Genomic DNA, 21,101 nt, shown 5'->3' with positions numbered 1-21,101 from the left:
GTTTCAGAACAGCAGAAAGTTAACTTGAGCTCTGCTCTGACAGCCTTAGAGAAGGATAGATGCGAATTAGCAGGAGTTAAATTAATTAATTAAATATTAATTAATTGATGACCTCTTGCAAACTCTCCCCACTACTGTTTTCCCATGGACAAAGTGGTTTTATGATTCTGTGACAGAGGTGAGGTCTGGTCTGCTGACTTGCTGCTGCCAGAGCAGTTTCTGCTTTTTAGCCTTGGACAATCCAGAGTAAAATTCATGCACTTCGTAGGAGCTGCTCCACCCAGCTGAGTCTCCCAAATGCTAAAATTCCCACTTTGTAAAATTCTTGGCTGTAATGTAGCTGAGCAGGAGTCCTTCACTCTCGTTGTGCTACAGCCTCCAAATATGAGTCCAGGCTGGGTCCAGCACAGGGCCCAGGCCCCTTTCTCCCTGGGCGAGAGTTGCGATCATTTGTTATCATGCAGAAGGCACATCTCAAACACAGAATCACAGAACCCTTCAGACTGGAAAATACCTCCAAGATCATCTAGTCCAATCTTTGACTGAATACTGCCATGCTCACTAAAACACACTGTGAAGTGCCACACCTACTCATTTTTTTGAACACTTCCAAGGATTTTGACTCCACCACTTCCCCGAGGAGCCTGTTCCAGTGCTCAACCACCCTTTCAGTGAAGGAATCTTTCCTAATATGCAACCTGAACCTCCCCTAGCACAACTTGAGGCCATTTCCCCTTGTTCTATCGCTTGCTGCCTGGGAGAAGGGACCGACTCCCATCTTACCACAACCTCCTTCAACATCAGGGGTCTTGCTCACAGGAATACTAAACAGCCTGGGTCCTGGGTGGCTGAAGATCCTTGGCATTGCCCGGGGTTTCTACCTCGCAGAAACCCAGCCACCATTTGGAGATGGAACGTTTTTAAGTGGAACACGCTCGGTTTCCCTTTGTGGGACTTCAGCATCTTCTCATTTGTTGAGCACCTATAAAGTCAGTCTTAGCAAGACAGGGCCTGAATAGCTGGCCATCCTATACTCAGATTGTCTGTCAGCCAAACGGGGAGCCTTTTAACATCTCTGGCTCTGGTTTTTAGTGGGAAGGTATGCCAGGGGTGACAGGGCATGCTGCTGATGAGTGGCAGGAGAAGGTTTCTGAAAAGCTCACAGGGTGAAAGGGAAATGGTCAGAACAGATGTGAGTCAGCCAGAGAGCGTCCACCTTGGAACACAAGCAAGGGTTTAATACTTGGGTTTGTTGTTTTGTTTTGCTTTGGTTTTTGGTTTGTTAATTTTTTTCTTTTTTTTTAGTTTGTTTTTTTTTTTTTTTAAGTGCTCCTATCTTCTTCCAATGTATTTCTGAAAGCTGAAGATGAAGGCACAGGCAGCTGTCCTGTAGCTCAGTGGGAGGGTTGGGGAAATATGTTTTTCAGCAGCCTGAGTTTTCTAAGGCTTAATGTGGCTGAGACAATTGTCCTGCTGCATTTTCTGTAAAAATAGTAGCTTTCAAAAAAAAAAAAGGTAGAACAACTCACATTGTACAGAAATTCAAGTAAGAAGATTGTATTCATGAAGCACTGTTTGACTGTGTACTCGCAGATTTGAGTATATGATATGTAACACTTTTCCACAGAAATGTAAGCTGAAAATGGTGGAGAACTTGTGGAATAATCTCTAAGTCTCTAATCCAACCAGGTAGCAAGAGGCAGAGAGCAGCACAGGAAAATGTACAACAGCAATTGCACTTCTTTTTATTAAAACATAATGGAAAAAGCCACAAGCACCATGACAATGTTCAGTAATGTATGTAATGTAGTGAAGAAAGAGACAAGAGAGTATGGGCTTCCAAACATTTTTAGTACATGTTGATGAAACATGGTGATTGTTGTAATATTTTGGACAATACAGAATTATTATCTGTGTCCAGACATATTTCTGAAGCTAAAAAAACCCCTCTTTTTGAATTGCATTGACCCACAGAGCAACCATATCTGCTGACTCAGGAGAAGATTATAAAGAGCAAATGCCCTCAACTGCAGAGAGGGACAGAGCTTGTAGATCTCATCAAATTTCTGATGAAGCATTTGATTTTGCTATGATATCTTCAAGGAAGTCCCCTACCCTCCCATGCCAGATGGAGCAGCTCCAAAAAAGAAAGATTGTCAGCTGCCACCATTCCAGCTGTGTGATGGGGCTGTCACATAAGAAGAGAAGTGGATGAAATGAACAAAGCTATGTGAGGATTCAGGTGGCTTATCGAGGCCATAGGATGTGGCAGGAATTGCTCTTTGAATTTTATGATTGCCTTCGAGATAAAAAACCTTAAATTAAACTGGAAGGAGCAAGTGGAACCTCTTGGCATGGAGCACTGCATGTGTTGGAATGAAGGCTCCCAGGCAGCAGTTGTTACCACTGAAAATGAGAGGCAAACAGGTTGATGCAGAGCTAGACGTGAACAAAGTTTCTCTGAAACTCCTGAAGAAGTTATCTTTAAAAGAGAGTTTTCTCTCACACTTTGCAAAGTCTTGGCCCTCACTAGTAGTTTCCCTACCACTGAAGTCTTCCAAGCCTTGACACCTGAACAGCAAGTCCATGATGCTGCGGATAAAATTTGGGCTGCGAGGAGCATTTATGAAAGCAGAGATCAATCAGCCTGATGAAATGGAAAGAGAAGCTGAGAAAATAGCAGAGCTGAGCCAGATCTTTGTTTACAGTTATCAACTCGGAACAAATGGTTTAGAAGATTTTCATATTCAAAGCTGGGTAGTGCCACCAAAATGCAGGAAGTGGTCACAGTGCCCTGAGACGTGGTGCCACCTCCTGAATGAGACCTCACCATTAAGTTAGAACTGGAAAAAGAAAACAAAGATTCTAATGCAGAGAACAATCTGTTAGAAATAATAATGTGCCTACAGTGGTGATGAGCCTGTGCATCTCCAAAGAGCCCAAGTCCCTACCTGTCTCCAGTCCCAGTGAAGCAGTGGTTGATTTTTACAGGGAAATGAGCAGCAGGCAGTTGAGCTGCTGTGTGCTGTCAAAAGGCACAGGGACTCAGTACTGTCTCAAGCATGCATTCACATAAACGTGGTGGAGGAAGGAGGGCAGAGAGGCTTCTCGTGGTAGGAAACTGCCAAGGAAGCCAAGGACTTGAAACAGCCCTTGTTCTGCAGAACCTTGTCCCTGTACACAGAGCCTGGTCACAGCTGAAACAGCTACATGGGTGCAACTTGAAAGTTAATTCAGCTCTGGGAGCCCATCAGCCCTTTCCGAGCCTGCTGTGCTAAGTGGCTGCTTGTTCCCTAGCTGACACACAGACAAGTGCATGATTCCAAGCACGAGGTTGCAAAGCCGAGCGTGTTAGGCTGGTCTCCCGAACAGAGCTCACGCAGCGTGCAATACGCATCGCAGCACCAACAAGTCCGACGCATCAGTTATATCCACGCCCTCCGAAATCCTCCGGGGAGTCCTTAACTCAGCATGGCCCTGGGCATCCCGCGCGGTGTTGCCTGCGCTGCCCGCGTCCTACCACGGCGGGGAGCTGGGACAGCGGGAACGGGACAGGGGAAAGGCAAGGGAAAAGGTCAGAGCACCTCCGCTCGGCGTGAGAGAAGAAAAAACGAAGGAGGAGGAGGTGGAGGAGGAAAGTGCTGCGGCACCGCGGTAGAGATGAGGGACAGTGGGATGCGGTGTAGCTGCCTGCCGGAAAAGGGTGCACGGAGGAGAAGGAGGAGGAGGAGGAGGAAGGGCTCAAACTTATGAATTTGTGCCTCTAGGGGGATTTCTCTTTTTCTTTTTATTGGCATTTTTGCTACCTAGTGGTTGAGGCCCAGCCCCAGCATTGCCTTTAGTCAGGCAGTTCTCAGCTCTTAGCAGCCTGGAAGTGCAGCCTCATCTCTGTTACAAATCCCATGAAACCTGTGGAAAATCAAAGGCATGTTCTTGATAGGGAACAGCCACTTGAATACTGCCACAGGTGGAATTCTACCCAAGAATTAATTTGCTGCCTCAGGGGGGATGCTCCTCAGGCTTCATGGCCTGTCATGTGTACCTCCCTTTCCAAAATGTTGGAGGTGTATGGATTAATAAAGACTCATAAACAGAAAACACCACCAGCAGGTAAACAGAATTTATTTCTCCAGCACCCTCCTCTGGCTGTTGGATAACTCTGGAAGACAAATACCAGGCAAGGTAGGTCCTTACCTCTTGTCACAATCTAGCAGAGGGTGGGGACAATGGAAATGCAAGCATACTTCATATTTCCCTCCAAGCAACTATCATGTACTAGCAAAAAGCCTACTCCTATAGCCAGCTAATAAATTAACTCCATTGCCACAAGGCAGCACATTAAAGCCTTATGAAAAACAAGTTTCTCTTGTGTTGTCTAACAGAGCAATGCCTGGACATGCTCTTGGTCAGTAATTACAATCAGAGGCATCAGTGGGGAAAAGCTGGGGCTTGCAGTCATGAAACAAAAATGTTGGATGATGCCCTGAGAGTGCTGAGTCCTGTAGAGGACCACAAACATGGTGGAAAGCATGGGCTAGTCTGCAGACAACATTTTAAAAGGGTAGCTTTGTTACACAAAAATTTACACTGGGCAGAATAATTCTGTTAACCCCCACTCAACTTTATGGCACATTGTGGTGCTGTCTGTCCACACCATTCCAACCAGATGACTGCTGTTCCTTTGATGCCAGGATAAAAAAAAAGGTCCCTTTCTGTGTATCTCAACTAGTTGTGTGCTTGTGCCTGGTCTGCATTTAATGGGTCAGCTGAGCAGTCTGGTAGTGCCAGCAGCTGGTGATGACAATGCACTTCCTTCAAGGCAGTTTTTGGTAGTCCTCTTGTTTTTTACTTGCCTTCTGCATCTGGGATGAGGAAAGGTGAAGAGGAAGCCAGCTGCTCCTCTAGCCCTGCTGGGTGAATACTGGCAGAACCGAGGAACTGACAAGGGGCCTTGCAGATTCCCCATGTGCAGCACAGCAGTGGAGAAAGGAAACTCACTGAGTTGCTGCCGGTGGCCTGCCCAAGAGCTATGGATGAGGTAGGCTGCAAGGCCACAGAAGCAGAAATAAGTTGATAGGACACTACAAGAACGTTACTTGTAGCAGCGATGTGACTTTGAACCACACTTAAATGACAACTTTTTCATTACAGGAAGCTGAATATAATTTGATAAGGTTACAGCTGACAGTTATCAATCCCCTGTGAGGAGCTTAGATAAGGCAAATCTGAATCACATAGCTTATGACTGTACCAAAATCTGGGCCGCTGCAAGAACTGAGCCCAATGTTGCTGAATAAAACCCAGACTTCCCATATAAAAGTCAACAAGCAATTAAATAGCCAGTAAGAATAAATCAAAGCAGGAAGAGTTTTGGGCCGGGGGCAAACTAATAGAATTCTGGACCCCTCTTCCTTAAACTCGAGAAGTTCAGGGGTAACTGCTCTTTTGAAAGGGATTGCAAAGGGACTTTCATTTGAAAAGAAAAAAGAGAAGATCCTGATATCCTTTGGCACAGGAATGGCAGGGGAACAGGAAAAGAGGAACGTGCATCGCTTTTGATTATCAGTGATTTCTGGCTGTTTCTGAAAGAAGCCCTGTCCACAGTGTCACTGTGGAGGGCTGACACTTACAAAGGAACTGGCTAAATAACCAAAGGCCCCATCACTCTCACTGCTAAACACAAGACCCCGGGGCAACATACTCTATTAAGCTGTGCCAATGATTAGTACTGTGCAAGCACTTCTGTGCTGTTGTCTGTGATGTTTTGTGTAAGGGTGATGAGATATAAATTTAGAAATCACCGTTGTCTACCCACCTATATCTAACTGGCATTTTTTCCCCCCCAAATCCATTTTATGGCTGTAAAATGGCAAGTGTAGTATGAAAAATGAATAAGCTAAGTTATGTCTGTAGGGAATCTGCCTCTATTATTAGACCAACTGATACAGCTGGAGCAAACAGGAAATCTTTGAGGCATGTGATTTATCTTTGGGTTTGATCTGCAGCCTGGTTTTTTGTTTTGTTTTTTTTTTTTCCCCAGCTGTAATTAGCAGTATAGTGAAAGACATTTCTCCTCAAAAGACTTGCTTCTCTTATACTCTTAGACCGCAGTGGCTCTAGCCACCTAAATACTGCCACAAACAGATCAGTCAGAGTTTAGGACCCAGAGCCCTGTTTTAGACTTAGGGGATGTGACAGCTGACTGAAAATCAATGGAGTGTGATCTACCGAGCATCACAACGAGGGCAAGATAAGGCTAGAAAGGTGCTGCCTTGCCTTGCAGACTCAGCTGTCCGCCTTGGTTTTCAACTAGATTGTTTTAGTCCCCTACTAAGATGAGACCGATTTGCTTCCGAAAACAGAAGATCAGATTTGAAGGAGAAGCCACTACGGTGCCCATGCTGTCCCTGGTGCTCTTTGCTCTGTGTCTGAGCCACTCAGGTAGGTGTGATTTCTTCTTCTTACGAGCTGAGCTGCAGGTGGTCAAGATCTTTTTTTATACTGGGCTCTTAGCTTTGCTGCTTTCTGGGTTAAGATGAATACTGGCTTCCCTTGGTCCTCCTCTAAACATTGTTTGACTAGCAAAAGAGGGTTATATCAGCTGCTGCCTTTGTGTTGCAACCACAGGCAGTTTCACAACAAGGTTTTAATAACTGGTGGCAGGGCGGTTGTGGGGTAGAAAGTAACAGAAAAAAATCCTAAGCTTGACTCTCACTGCTAAAGGAAATCACAGGAGAATCTCCATCACCAAGAGGGGAAACTGAAATGCCTCAGGCAAACTGATGAAAGGCTAATTGTCCTGTCTGTGTTTCTTGGGGTGTTTAGCGCATTTGTTTAGAAGGCTTCCTGCCTCAACACTCCTGTTCCTGCACCGGTGCAGAACTGCTACTTGCACGGACCACAGAGAGAAACAAAAACCTGGGGAAGAGTGGGGATGGCAAACAGCGCTCGGGTACTTGCATACATGGTAACCTGCCGAGGAGCTCCCCAGCTTTTGCCTCCTCTGTGCACCAGTCACGGATGTATCTGTCCTGTGGCTGTTTCTCTGTCTTTTTCAGTGTTTTCTCCGTGTCATTAGCTGGCTTCTTCATCAGATGGGTCTTGATCAAAGAAACTGTTAGGCTATTTTCACACTTGACATGTCTTACTTCCCATTAATAGCTTCTGCTTTTAAACTGTATTTATACAAGTACTGAGGCTGCCTTACAAAGGCAGCAACCTTCTTCTTTCTGACTTAATTCTTTGTGAGACATCTCTTTTTCACTCTTTTGTGGCTTCCCCAGCAGATGAGAATCAACATGTCCATCCCCCAAAACAGCTTTGTCACCTCTCTGCTATACCCTCTTGGAGCATTAGGGTCCCTGAACTTTGTGTGAGGTGTGGGCTGTGAAATGGCACCATTTTCCTATGAGGGATGTTGTACACATCCACCGACACACAGGGTGTGTGGCTGCATGTATGTGCGCGGGAAGTCATATCCAAATAAACCCAGAGCAATGTATTCTAGCGTTAAGACAAAGCTGATTTTGATCCTGCATCTTTAGGTGTTATGGATTTTTCTATTCAATGGCTTTTCCATTAAATTGCCTGTTTTTAACAACCATATATTCCTATGAAGCTCCTAAAGGGAAGGTGAAAAGTTTAGGAGACGGAGTCTCTGCAGAGACTCTTATGTGTCAGGGGATTGGATCACTGAGGTTGTGGGTAGTGAGGAGGAAGAAATGTGTTCTTTCTCCTCCTTTGGTTGTGGATGCAATGCCTGTCTGGCATGTTTGGGCAGCCAATCTAGTTTCCTAGGATAGACCCCACACTCTGTCCTTAATTTGCTGTGATAGAGCTAGAAAAATCTGTGGCGTGAAAAGAGGCCCTGGAACAAGCAGAAGGGACATTTGTGGTTCCCAGCTGGAAACAGAAGACCTTAAGGGCTTGTGACAAAGAGGCAAGGAAGGGGTGGCCACAAGAGCTGCTATAACCTGTATTGTCACCTGCATGAGCCATTCCTGGCTGTGGGACAAAGCAGGTGGAAATGAGCTTGAAAGCTCCCTCTGACCAGCCAGCCTCTATCCCCCACAAGGGATTAGTAACCCCACCACAGCTGCACTCCAAGCACAGGGGACAAACATACCTTGTCCTAGAACATCTGACAGGAAAGTTAATTGTCACCCTGTGTGAGTGGCAATCATTAGATTTCAGTGTTTATAACTCCTCAAAGAGGAACAGTCATTTGCTGTGTCTGGAAGCGGGGGACAACAGCGTTGCTTGGACCTTGTGCTATCTTAAGAGAACCCAGATTGCATGAGGGAATGATTTTGTCCCGTGGAAAGCTCTGGCATGAGAGCAGGTTTTCGCTTTAGGCAGTTCTTCATCTGTGCTGCTTGCTGCCAGGTCTTGCCCTGCCCACAGCCTCAGACAGACCCCGCTGAGGTAGAGGAGGCTGCACAGCCTGTCTTGCCCAGGAGATGTGCAGCAGCTGCTGGGGAAGAGGAAATGGACAGAGACAGTGGTATGTGGTTATATACTTTCTTCCATGTATGTGACAGAGCACTACCCTCTGCCTCCAGTTTTCTCTCTGGAGGAGCTGCTGCGCTCAGATGCCCTGTCCTCTCTCCCTGTGGCATAGGGACCCTTCTGGGGGCTGTCTCGACTCTCATGTTTGCTGCACAGTGTGTGTGAGCCCATTAACTGTGCCCTCCCACCAGGGCTCTCCCACAGTCCTGTCCTTGCACTGTCCCTCGGCCGTGATCCTCTGCCTGCAGACCCTTCCTAATTGCACCTAATGGCTGGCAATCCAGGCACAGGGGGCTCACCCCGGAGCTGGCACAGCATGAGCTGGGCCCCAGGCAGCACCCTGTAGAATCTCCTTTGACTGCTGACACAGCAATACTGGCTGTCACCCCAGCAGTATGAGGTCAGTCGGCAGGAGCTCCTTTTTCCTTCATGGTGGCTTTGAAGAGAGGTAAAATCCTTCTCATCCTTGTGTGCTGTGTGTACTCACAAGGGAAGGGGTGGAGGTCATGTCAGGACCTTGGCATCACAGGGAGTGGGGGTGAAATTTTGGGAAGGCTGGAGGGTCTGAACTGCCCTTCCCCTTTCACAGTAACAAGGGGGAGAGCATGGTGTCAGAGATCGTGGGAGTCCCAAGTCTTGCAGGTACAACGTATGATGCCTCTGTGCTTGCCTTGCTTACCAGGGCAGACCTGGCCCTGGTTGCATCATCCAGCTCCTGCTGTTGCCAGATGAGCTCCTTTTGGTTTTTGATGTTGCCTACCTGCCCCACCTGTCCACTGGGACAATTCAGCTTTCTGGATGATTTGCTGCTATCCCCTAGTTAACTCCAGAAGGAGGATTTACTTTCAAGTCCTGCATGAGGCTCCCTCAGGCTTGTCTCACAGCGAGGAAATTCCACCACCCCAATCCTTGTGCAGAACAGCCTCCATCTCAGAGAGGCCACAGAAACTGGCCAAGTGCAAGTGAAATCCCTGGACCCTGAATTGCCCACAGTGAATTGCTGCCACAGCTAGCCAACTGGGGTTTGCCCCACAGTGACCAGGTCTCCCCTGTGGCCCCAGCTCTCTGTGGTACAGCATAGATATCTGAAATATCAGAACTCTTTCTCCAGGTGTTTTTTTTATCAGGCTGGATATTTGCTACTCAAGAGTGAAAGAGGGAACCTGATGTTCTGAACCTGTCAGTCTTCTAAAGAGTAATAAACAAGAAAGACTGGGCAAGTGTGTTGTCCCAAGACAAAAAGGTCACAGAAAATATAAACCTAGTACAGTCAGTGCTCTGGACTGAAGGGTTTTTCTGTGTGTGTATCTTGTCTTTCCATCCTCTTGTTCTGTTTCTGCTGAGAGTCTATGCATTTGAATTCCTACAGATTTTACTGTACAAGACAAGAACTGCCCAGAGGCGAATTTGTCTCACATCATCGCTCTGCCTCACTCCTTCATGTCGTGGCTTTCTCCATGTCTGCTTTCTGGCATGTCCCCACTCTGTGTTGTTCTCTTCCAGACGTGGATGCCTTCAGCTCAATCGCTGAAAACGAGGATGCGCTCCTCAGGCACTTATTTGAAGGCTATCAGAAATGGATCCGTCCTGTGGAAAACTCCAATGACACCATCAAAGTCTTCTTTGGATTAAAGATATCGCAGCTTGTGGATGTGGTAAGTGTTGCATCAGGCTTGGTAAAACACTCCTTCTTTTATAGAGAGGCATGTATCCACCTGGGAGGGCCGATGATGCTGTTGGCTTTTGCCTGCTCATGCACGAAATGCACAGTGATGGTTGGGCAGCGAAAGGCCGAGCGTGATACGGTGTTGTGGCCTCTTGCCCCACATACAGCATGGGCTGTAGGACTCATTTGTTTTGAAGGAAACCTGAAGGTCCTTTTCCCCCTCCTGTTCTCAGGAAATAAGACCTAATGTCCATCAGGTTTTTATCAAACAACCCATACCAGACAGTCCCTGGTGTCTGTATTTGCAGTTTAATGACAAGGCAACTACAGGATGGGTGACAAAGGGTAGAACTGGTTGGATATTATTCATTCTAAGCAAGTTTGTCTCCAGGCCAATGGCAGTTCATGTCTTAACCCAGCTGGTTACTCAGATAAAACTCTAGAGGCAAAACAGTCAATCCCATGTTTCTGCCCATGTGGAAATTTTCCCTTCCCTTTCCACTGCAATGCACAGCAGAATTTCCACAAGGCCCAGAGGTACCCACACAACAGTGTGCTCCTTACATCCCTCAGCCCCTGGCAGTGTCCTCTTGTACTGTGGAAGGCAAACTCTAATTTTGTACTTTATTTACATATTCAGGACAATGTTTCAGCTTGTATCTTCCCAAACTCCCTCTAGGCTGAGCAGTGCGGGGAGTTGAGCCACCCTGTGAGCCCACAGCCATGTGTGTGTGACCTGACACCACTGGCTGGCTGAGTCCTGCTGCCTCCCTGGTCTTTGGCATGCGATGCCTTCGAGCTCCTGTGAAATGCCAGACCTCCATTTTCCGGCTGCAGGAGCTCCCAGTGAGAGCAGGGACAGCACCCAGGAAGTCAGTTCATTTCCCCCAACAGTGACTGAAGAGCCCAGGCTCATGGGGAAACAGGACCACAGGGATCTCCTCATCTCAGCGGGATCTCATATCCTGGACTCACTAGACTAGGTCTGCTTCTACTGTCTGTTTTTATATTGCAATCCTCTCTACCTTGTGTCACCCTAGGATGAGAAGAATCAGCTGATGACAACCAATGTGTGGCTGAAACAGGTAAGTTAAACCACATCAGATCTCCCCTTTCCCCATGTGGGGCTACTGACCTGAGTGGCCATCCCAGACTGCTGCCCACTGTGTCATCCATCCCATTTCATGGTGCTGAGTGGCCAGACAAAGGTTGCATCATGTTACCTTGCCTGAAATTTTTACTTTGGTCTTCTCGCTCTAGAAAATGCGTAAAGAGACAGAAAAGCAGGCAGGTGGGCCTTTAGGACATAGGGTACCCTCTTTTCCTGAGCTGCACTCCAGCTCTGTGTTCAAGCCAGCTGTATTTCAGGGAAGCAACACACCTGATACTGCAGTGGCTATCCCTGGGATGTTGAATGTGCCCTGAGGGACTATCCTGTCTCAGACTTAGAGGTCACACAAGTACTGTCTCCCTTGCCTGAGGTAAGAATGGTGCCTCAGATAGCTTTCTTCTTCATTCTTCGGTATATGTAAAGAGAAAGAAAAGGCCAGCATGTCACACACACCCCCATACACCCTTCTCTAATAAAAGCTGTAGCAAATTAATCATATCTCTCTAACATAATTGGTTCTGGAAGTGACAATGATTTATACAAATGCAGGAACAGTGCAAGTTGAACTGCTAGGTCTCCTTTTGCCTTCAGTCCTGAAGAACACTGCTGTTGGTTTAGGTTACATTGTACCAGCTTATTGACCTTGTGACAATTATTTTAAGTCTCTCAGCCATGTGAGTATCTACAAACATGTCAGCTGATCCCAGGACGAGGACATAAAAAACGAGCTGCACTTGAAATCATGCCATGGAAAAAGGTCCCTGGGGGTCCCTGGGCTGGTGGGGGAGAAATGTGGCTCAGATTTTGTCTCAGTCTGGGTCCTGTAGTGCTGCAGTGAGTGTGAGCTTCTGGGTGGAGCAAGACCCCTAAAAACTATATGGACATTGTGTGCAAAGATGCTCTCCCTTGAAGAGGGAAAAGCTTAGGCTTCCCCTCACTACACAAAAGACAGGAATTTCTCCTTTTGCTGGAGGAGTTTGCCTCTGATCCAAATCCAGATGCTGAGAGCCTGCCCTAAAATATCTGTGGTATTACATTTTCCCCACCTTCAGCTGCAGTTGCAGAGCCCCTTTCGTGCACAGGGACAGGTCTTGACTTCTTTACTTTGAGTATCCACTTGGGGCAGACAGCAGAGCCCTTTTATAGAGACCCCTGTACCCTCATCTGTCCTGTCCCCCTTCCCATCCATTCTCCTCACAGGCTACAACACCCACCTTCCCCTGCAGACCCAAGCCCTGCAGCCTGCAGCTGTGAAATCAACCCACTTCACCCTCCTCATTCTCTCTGTTCCTACAAGTATCCCTTGAAAGATTTTACAGCCTTTTGCAGCTTTTGATAGAATATTCCTGGGTTTGGTTTTCTCCTTCTTCTTAGGGAAGAGCTGGCTGCTTGCTCAGTCTAGGACAGCAGTCTCATGTACTCCGGGGCAGCCTCATCCCTCTGGCTGGGTGATGTCTTCACCTGCATGACAGTGGCTGCAGAGGAGGGGGACCTTGACTCCCACCAGGAGGCCAAATGCAAGTCCAGACTGTCCAAGGGTATTAGGTCTGAGAAGCTAATACAGATAGGCACCTGCCAACTCTCTCTCCATTGCTGCTTAAACCTGCGTGGGAACATTTTGGGTTAACCCTCCCATGCTGAGCACTCTGCTTGTATTGCAGCGGTGACCTCCCAGAGTCACAACCTGGAGCTTGGGTCACCTCTCTTACTGTGGCAAGTCAGGTTCTGCTGGAGGTTACTCCAAACATGCTGCAGACGTTAGTGATGTGCCACCATCCATTCAATGTCTCTTGGGTGTGGAAGAGAACCAGGGCACTTTGTGTGATCCTTTTGCCTATGCTAAAAGAAGGATGTACCCAGAAGTGTGCACTGTAGACATGCTGACTTCTCTGGAGGCCTTTGGAGGCTGTGCTCAGATTTTAGCCAGGGCAGCTCCCCAGGGTAACTCAGCCCTGTGATTTTCCAGAGTTGCTGAGCTGGGCTCTCAGGAGTTGGTGCTGTTTATAATACCCCTTCTTAGTCTGGTGGGCTGAGAGCATCAAGACCCAAATGAAATGCAAAGGGAGCAGAAAATGAGGCACAGATTCTGATTTTCACACATTCAGGTATTCCCAGAATGTCAGGCTGTGCACTAAACACCTGTAGCCTGACGCAGGTGTCCTGCTCTGGGAATTGTGCATTTGTATAGGCTTAGTTTGAACTTGTCCACATGCAATCCACTGCTTGGGAAATTATTAGAGTGTATAAGCACAACATCTAGGAAAAAAGTACATAAAACCAAACAGAATTAATTTGTTTTTTCATTTGGGTTGGGAAAAGTGAAAAACACTAAAACAAACCAGAACTCTCTAATGACAGAGGGACATTAGACATTCTCCTTCTGCAGCTGCTGGGTAGGTGAGGGAAGTCTGTCCTTCACCCTGGGTGTTTGAGGTTGAGGGGGAATCACAGTCACAGAATCACAGAATGGGTATTTTTGAAAGGGACCACTGTAGGTCATCTGCTCCAATCTCCCTGCTTAAGCCCTGTCATTTTAGAGTACATTGCACAGGATCACATCCAGATGGTTCTTGAATGTCTCTAGTGAGGGAGACTCCACAACCTGACAAGAGCCTGTATCCATCCTCTTGACACCCTCCCTTCAGATACTTACGTAATTGATGAGGTTCCCCCTCAGTTGTCTCTTCTCGAGGCTGAACAGGCCCAACACCCTCAGCTTTCCTCATAGGAGAGATGCTCCAGTCCATTGATCATCTTTTTTGCCCTCTTCTGGACTCAGTTCAAGAGCTCCATCTCTCTCTTGTCCTGAGGAGCCCAGAGCTGGACACAGAACTCTGGATGTGCCTCACTAGGGTAGAGTTCAGGGGCAGGATCACCTCCTTCGACCTGCTGGCCATGCTCTTCCTAATGTATCCCAGGATCCCACTGACCTTCTTGGCCACACAGGCACACTGTTGGCTCATGGACAGCTTGTTGTCCACCAGGACCCCCAGGTCCTTCTCCACAGAGCTGCTTTCCAGCAGGATGGCTCCCAACCTTTACTCGTGCCTGGGGTAATTCCTCCCCAGGTGCAGGACCCTGCATTTGCCTTTGTTGAATTTCAGAAGGTTCTTCTCTGCCCAACTCTCCAACCTGTCCAGGTCCTTCTGAAGGGCTGCAGAGCCCTCTGAAGTACTGGCCACTCCTCCCAGCTTTGTGTCATCAGTGATTTTGCTGAGGAGGCGTCTGCCCCTTTGTCCAAGTCATTGATGGATAAGTTAAACAATTCTGGGCCCAGTATTGAACCTTGGGGGACACCACTAGTGACAGGCCTTCGATTAGACCCTCTGCCACTGATTATGACACTCTGGGATCTGCATTCAGCCAGTTCTGAATCCCCCTCACTGTCCTCTCATCCAGTTCATGCTTCTAGAGTTTGCCTACGAGGATGTCGTGAGAAACAGTCAAAAGCCTTGCTGAAGTCAAGGTAGACAATACTCACTCCTTTCCCCTTATCCATCCAGGTAGTTGTTTCATCATAGAAGGCAATATGGTTAGTCAAACATGATTTACTTTTAGTGAATCCATGCTGACTGCTCTTGATTACCTTCATCATTTCTCTGACTTTTCTTAGGTGGGCAAAAACTTAAATCCAAGGATTTTAATTTTTTTTTAAACTAAAATATCCTTATGCTCAAGATGGTGGGACTTGATGAGCATGCAGGCAGAAACACACAAGGTGCAGAGAAGCTTTTAGTGGTTGCTAAGAAAGTATCTGGACTCAGGCAAGCTATGGAGTAAACTAAGGGTCGAGAATCTGGATCCTGTGTTTCTTGGTCCACTTGCTATGGGTTAAGCTCTTGAGTGACAGCACAGAGATAGGAATTTGACAGAACTGGAGAAAAGAAAGAGCAATTAGAAGGTCTGGAGCTGCTTGGAAGAAAGGGAGAAGAGAGGAAGGGGCCTGCTGCTACAGTTCGTATCAGCGTAGCCCACAGGGAGATTCCTATTTTTTCTAAACTGCTCAACTTCAAAATCTGCACACATCCTATTTTCTGCTCTAGTAAAAAGGCATACAACCATTTGCCTTGCAGACATGAAAGAGCACTTTAGCTGGGAGAGAAATCAATGCAGGGCGGGGAGAAGCGAGGAGTGTTGCAGATGCAGCAAATAACCCAGGCCAAGGGCCTGCTCCAGTTCAACTCCAGAGGGATGATTATATCTCCAGGTGGGTCACAGGACATTTGCTGCTCTTGTATTAATGCAGGCTACAAGCTGACTGTGTTGGCTGCTGCTATCAGCCCTGACTATGATATATGTTTCCAGCCTAAGCCTTGTTGCACCTATTACAGGAAGTGTCCAGGACATCTGTGAGACTGTGACCGCTTAACAGCCCAGGTTGCTGTAAACATCTGTTAGATACCCAACCTCAGAAAGTTCACATGAAACGTGATGTTTTCTGTTCCTGATGGTGAGGCTGAGAGCAGCAACGACCCCTCTCTCCACGCCTGAACAGCTCCCATCCCTTCTTCAGGAGCAAGGGGTGGAAAGCCATGCCTGACACCTGATACCAGCCATCTGGGCAGTTCAGAGAATAGGTGCATATCTCTTCTGGTGCAGGTAGTGGGGCCATTGACTCTGCCACGGTGTCACCCTGAGCAACTGCCTCCTTTGCTTGTGCTTTGTGCCAGATTTTGGGAGGGGCCTACCAACCACCTACCCTTGACCTTGGGCCCTATCCCTTCCCTACCCCTGGACGAGCAGGATGTTCACTCTCCCTGTCCCTGTTTAGGTCTCTGCTGAGGCTCCGGGTTGCTGTCACACTGCAAAGGGTTGCAATAACAAGTGTCTGTAGGTATAGCTGTGAAACACATGTGGAATCAAAGAAGTAACAGAGGAACAATACAGTGGAAGAGGAATCAGAGAATACAGCTTTTTTGTTCTTCCTTAAGTCGTGGAGGAAATCGTCCAGGGAAGACTGAGGCCCCCACATCCCTGGAGATTCCTTAGTGCTGGAACCTAATGGAAACTGGTTCATCTTCTGCTTCTTGGTTTTGACCACAGTCTACATGTCTTGTGTCATATCGCTGCTGTTTCTGTGGGCAAGTGAAAATCCTCATCTATAATGAACAGAGATCAGAGAGCTGATTTTCCACTGCATTTCTGTGGTAATCTCCAGATTGCTGGAGCCACTTTTTTATTATCTCTCCATCTGAAAAAGCTGCAATAGTGTACAGATCTTTCTGATGAAAGAAAATGATTTTTTTGCAAGGACAATGAACACAGATATTAGGTCCTGTGTTCCGTTCACGGAAAAAAGCCATGTCTCCACTGAAAAGTGAATAAAGGCCACCTCTTTTACACTTAAGTAGTAGTAACCATGCCACTTGGCTCTTCTGTGGGGTCCGTGCCAGCCAAAACCACCATGGGCTGGTCCACAGAGGGAAGCAGGGGTGCCGTACTAAAGGAAAGTGGCTCCTTCCTTTTGACTACCCTCAGGTGGGCTGTGCAGGATGGTAGGAGAAGTGAGAGTCAAGTGGTCTCCAGGAGTGCCTACCTTGAGGCTGCCTGCATCAGGATGGGTTTTTGGGTCCCAACTGTGTATGGAGGGGCAGTGCTTGTGGGAATTAACATCCCCCAGCCATGCCCATCTGGCATCCCCTCTGCATCTGAGCAGCCTTACACCAAGCTCTACCCATTATGCTGTACAGGGGCAGGGGCACAGCAGGGGCCCTGCAGCACTGGGGGAAGGCAGGAGCTGGGGGAAGGAATGAGGCTGCTGCATACGAGTGGGCAGAGGACTCTGTTGCTTTGTTACAGGAATGGATGGACCACAAGCTCTCCTGGAATCCAGAGGAATACGGTGGGATCACTGCTATCCGTGTCCCCTCTGAGTCTCTGTGGCTTCCTGACATTGTTTTGTTTGAAAAGTGAGTAACATGGCTCTTTACTCAGAGCTAAGGCCAGAGCTCGGGCAAGACATGTCAACTGTCATGAAGCTTGGGTGTGCTGACACAAGGTTGCTTCTTTAGTCAGCATGAATGTTGGCATCCCTTGTGCTCCGGGTAAGGGATAAAAAGCAGAGCTGAGAGGTGGTAAGACCGGGACAAACGTAATCCTGAACTTGGTACTGTTTCTTCCTATCCAACTCCCAGTGCTGATGGACGTTTTGAAGGATCCCTGATGACCAAAGCCGTGGTGAAGTACAATGGAGTGGTGACCTGGACACCACCGGCCAGTTACAAGAGCTCCTGCACAATGGACGTGACCTTCTTCCCCTTCGACAGGCAGAACTGCTCCATGAAGTTTGGGTCGTGGACGTATGATGGCAATATGGTGGATTTGATTTTAGTGGATGAAAACGTAGATAGGACAGACTTCTTTGATAATGGGGAGTGGGAGATCTTAAATGCCAAAGGTATGAAAGGCAACAGGAAGGATGGGCTGTACTCTTACCCGTTTGTCACTTACTCCTTTGTGTTGAGACGCCTTCCCCTGTTCTATACTCTTTTCTTAATAATTCCTTGCCTGGGATTGTCTTTTCTAACTGTCCTGGTGTTTTACCTACCGTCAGATGAAGGCGAAAAACTTTCACTGTCTACGTCAGTTCTAGTTTCCCTCACTGTTTTCCTTTTAGTGATTGAGGAAATAATCCCTTCTTCTTCCAAAGTCATCCCCCTGATCGGTGAGTATCTGCTCTTCATCATGATTTTTGTGACCCTCTCCATCATCGTGACTGTGTTTGTCATCAACGTCCACCACCGATCCTCAGCAACTTACCATCCCATGGCTCCCTGGGTTAAAAGACTCTTTCTCCAGAAGTTACCTCGGCTGCTCTGCATGAAGGGCCACGTAGATCGCTACTCCTTCTCTGAAGCTGAAGAAAAGGGAAGCACTTTGAAATCAAAGTTTCTGGGGAAGCAGAAACACGGGCAAGCAAAAGACAGAGAAAAAATTGTCGTTGCTTTCCTGGAAAAGGCCACCGACTCCATTCGGTACATTTCCAGGCACGTTAAAAAGGAGCATTTCATCAGACAGGTAGGTGAAGGACAAGGAGAGATCACAGTATCGCTGATAGCAATAGCTTGCAAATTCTTTCCTTTTCTGCATGCTTTTCCCTTTGCCTCTCTTTCCTGCTCTCACATTTGGACATGTTCTTCCTTGGACCTTGATAAATAATATGGGTTTTGGGACAACACATTGCTTCAAGGAGAAGTGTATTGTAATGTGAGAGTCCCAGCTCTTCACAGATGCAAGAGGCCACAGCAGACTCTCCTGGAGGAAATCCTGGTTTGGGATTAATTTAATAACCTTGTCCTGCGTGAGTTTGGGATACATGTGAATCTGGAAGCCTCTGAACAGCCATTTTTAATGAAAAGGTCCCTTGAATTCATTTAATAAATAGCACTATTGTGTGTGCAGGGCTGTGCCAGGACTCGCAATTCAAAATTCCCCTCCTACATGTACTCAATCGGAGTCAACAAAACACTTAAGCAAACACAAGCCAGTCCAACCACTTGTGCTCGAAGCAATGCCTGTGTCCAAGCGCTGTGCCAGAGCTTCATCCTGGCACTTCAAGGGAAATGCAGTTCAGTGAAACGAAACCCAGTTCGATATAAAGCCATCTTCAAGCTTTGAGTCTGTAAACTTTCACATACACAGTTAGCTAAAAGCTTTCACACAGGCTGAAAAAGTCTGACTACCACGTGTGTAGAACTATGGAATTGTTTTGGAGTTCTAGGTGATTTGCAGCTGTGAGTGCTGAAAAGGTGATCTGTGTCAGTTTTAAGATACAGCACTCTACAAACTTCTAATTTTAAAAACAGATTTGGGGATCTGAAATACATGCAGCAGCATCAACAAAGTACTAGGCTTGTTATGTTTATGTTTGTCTTCCCTCTGTCCTTCCCAGGTTGTACAAGACTGGAAGTTTGTAGCTCAAGTCCTGGACCGGATTTTCCTGTGGTTATTTCTGGTGGTGTCAGTGACGGGTTCAGTTCTCATCTTTACACCTGCATTACGGATATGGTTGAACAATGCTTTGTAGAAAATCCTCCCACAGTAGCATACAACAAGTACAATGCCAAGGGACGGTGGTGCCTTTGAGTTTAGTCTGTGTTGTACAGGAGAGGAAGCAATAGCAAGAATGAGGGAAGGTGATGTTTGATTGTGAGCATTGACCAGTGCTTTCAATCTTCATATAACTCTACCAGTTACAGATTTTGCTGAAATCGGAGAAGGGGCTGGGTGCACAGCCAAGTCCTAAAGTAAACTGGAGTTGCACATTTGGGTTATAATTATTTTGTTGATAGCTTGGTTATATTACAATAAAAGATAAGATTATTAGTTAAAATTGGAAATAGTAGTTCTCGCACAGTGATCATACTTGAAAGGCAGATCTGCCAGTTAAAATGCTACTTTATAACAGAAGTTACAGTAGGAACACAAATCTGTACTCAGTTATCTATGTTTCCAAGTAAAACCCACAAAATCTCTACAGGTTACTTTATGCACATGTCAGAACTGATAATTGCATAGCATGTGCATCAGAAAAAGTACAAATACTTTTTAGAGGGGATGTTCAAAACCTTGGTTCTCTGGCCTTACCTTGCAGCAGGATCAGCTCAACAGTGGCAGAACCTGCATTCTGCCCAGCCTTCATGGCATGCACACCTCATCTCTCATCTCAGCCATCAGGTGTTACTAGGTGTTACCCACTGTTCTGTATTATTTGCAATTTTGCTTGCTGCTCAACCAGAAGGCTGAACAAGTGAGGGTTTTCCCTATGTTCCACGCTTAGAAACTATGATTCTCTCACCTGCTAGTTCACAAGACAAGTGGAAGATCACCTGAAGCATACGGCTTGGAGGAACGTGGTTCTGCTGCTCCTTAAGGCAACAGTGATGCTCCTGAACAGTTTGTTTGGGGGGGAAGCTGCGAACATTGTTTTTGGCAAATGAAACTTGTGGTTGCTGCAGGAGTGGAGTTTCTCCTGAGTGCTATGGGGTGGGCTGGTTACCAGGAGGATACATCTTTGGATGTTGGCTTGTTCATGTTTCCCAGGCAATTCAGAATTTTATTCCTTTGATTCATCTTTATGGGATCCTCCTGCATAATTAGAAACAGCTCTTAATTGTAAGTGAGATGTGACAGAAAACACACAAGTGAAACTCTTGAACACACAGGTGAAGCTCTCACCACTTTTGCTAGGGCAGTGTTTTCCAACATGGAGTGCTGTAGAAAATCCTATTCAGAACTTGCAAATGTTTTCAAGGCTAGCAAGGGGTTGGAGATCCAGTTTTTGACTAAATGTATGTAAAAGCTTTAGGTAGCCTTGAAACTGTCTCCCCAGGGATGCAGGTGAGAAAGTATTAAAAATACATAGAGGTATTCTTGTGCTTAGGTTTTGCATGAACACCAGACCTCTGTAAACTAATATAATCCTATCTCATTGTGTCAATGCAGAAAATTCTGTTTACTTGTGCGGTTATTATTAATAAAGATGTATTTAGTAAATGATTCCTGGGGTGAGAGTGGTTATACACCGGGCTTTGTTGTTGATTTATTGTCAGCAAGGCTAGATTGCAGTCCATTTAAAAAGCCTGATCTCAAATCTATTCAAACAGAGGTGTCACATTCTTGGAAAGTCCTCATAATATTTTAGCTCTGTATGTGAGTTTGAGCAAGGAGCAATCAGATCTGGTCATTGTATTGAAGGAACCTAGAACAAACCCATTTAGTTTAGCATATATAGATAGATGTCTTAACATAAGACACTGGTATAAAATTTATGCACATTGACCTTTCTACCAGCTGCTCCTCTTTTCTTGTATAAGT

At 46.6% G+C, this 21,101-nt stretch overlaps 1 protein-coding gene across 1 annotated transcript; it reads left to right on the top strand.

The window, feature by feature from the left end:
- The first annotated feature begins 6,088 nt into the window (after nt 1–6,088).
- CHRNB3 (cholinergic receptor nicotinic beta 3 subunit) lies at nt 6,089–20,723 on the top strand. The gene is made up of 6 exons (XM_027653257.1): nt 6,089–6,441; nt 10,012–10,163; nt 11,215–11,259; nt 17,085–17,194; nt 17,420–18,302; nt 19,177–20,723. The coding sequence occupies exons 1-6, from the start codon at nt 6,336–6,338 to the stop codon at nt 19,309–19,311; spliced, it is 1,431 nt and encodes a 476-aa protein (XP_027509058.1). The 5' UTR covers nt 6,089–6,335; the 3' UTR covers nt 19,312–20,723.
- Nucleotides 20,724–21,101: the final 378 nt, after the last annotated feature.

Source organism: Corapipo altera, unplaced genomic scaffold (genome assembly GCF_003945725.1).
Source record: "Corapipo altera isolate COAL_440 unplaced genomic scaffold, ASM394572v1 61305, whole genome shotgun sequence".
NCBI classification, from domain to species: Eukaryota; Metazoa; Chordata; class Aves; order Passeriformes; family Pipridae; genus Corapipo; species Corapipo altera.
The sequence above is the reverse complement of the archived record's forward strand: the minus strand, read 5'-3'. Positions and strand labels throughout refer to the sequence as shown.

Bases quoted from the DNA above. Each gene is read 5' to 3' on its own strand.
- CHRNB3 (XM_027653257.1), top strand. From the start codon at position 6,336: ATGAGACCGATTTGCTTCCGAAAACAGAAGATCAGATTTGAAGGAGAA. The intron at 6,442-10,011 runs GTAGGTGTGATT...GTTCTCTTCCAG, and splicing joins TCTGTGTCTGAGCCACTCAG to ACGTGGATGCCTTCAGCTCA. The intron at 18,303-19,176 runs GTAGGTGAAGGA...TGTCCTTCCCAG, and splicing joins AGGAGCATTTCATCAGACAG to GTTGTACAAGACTGGAAGTT.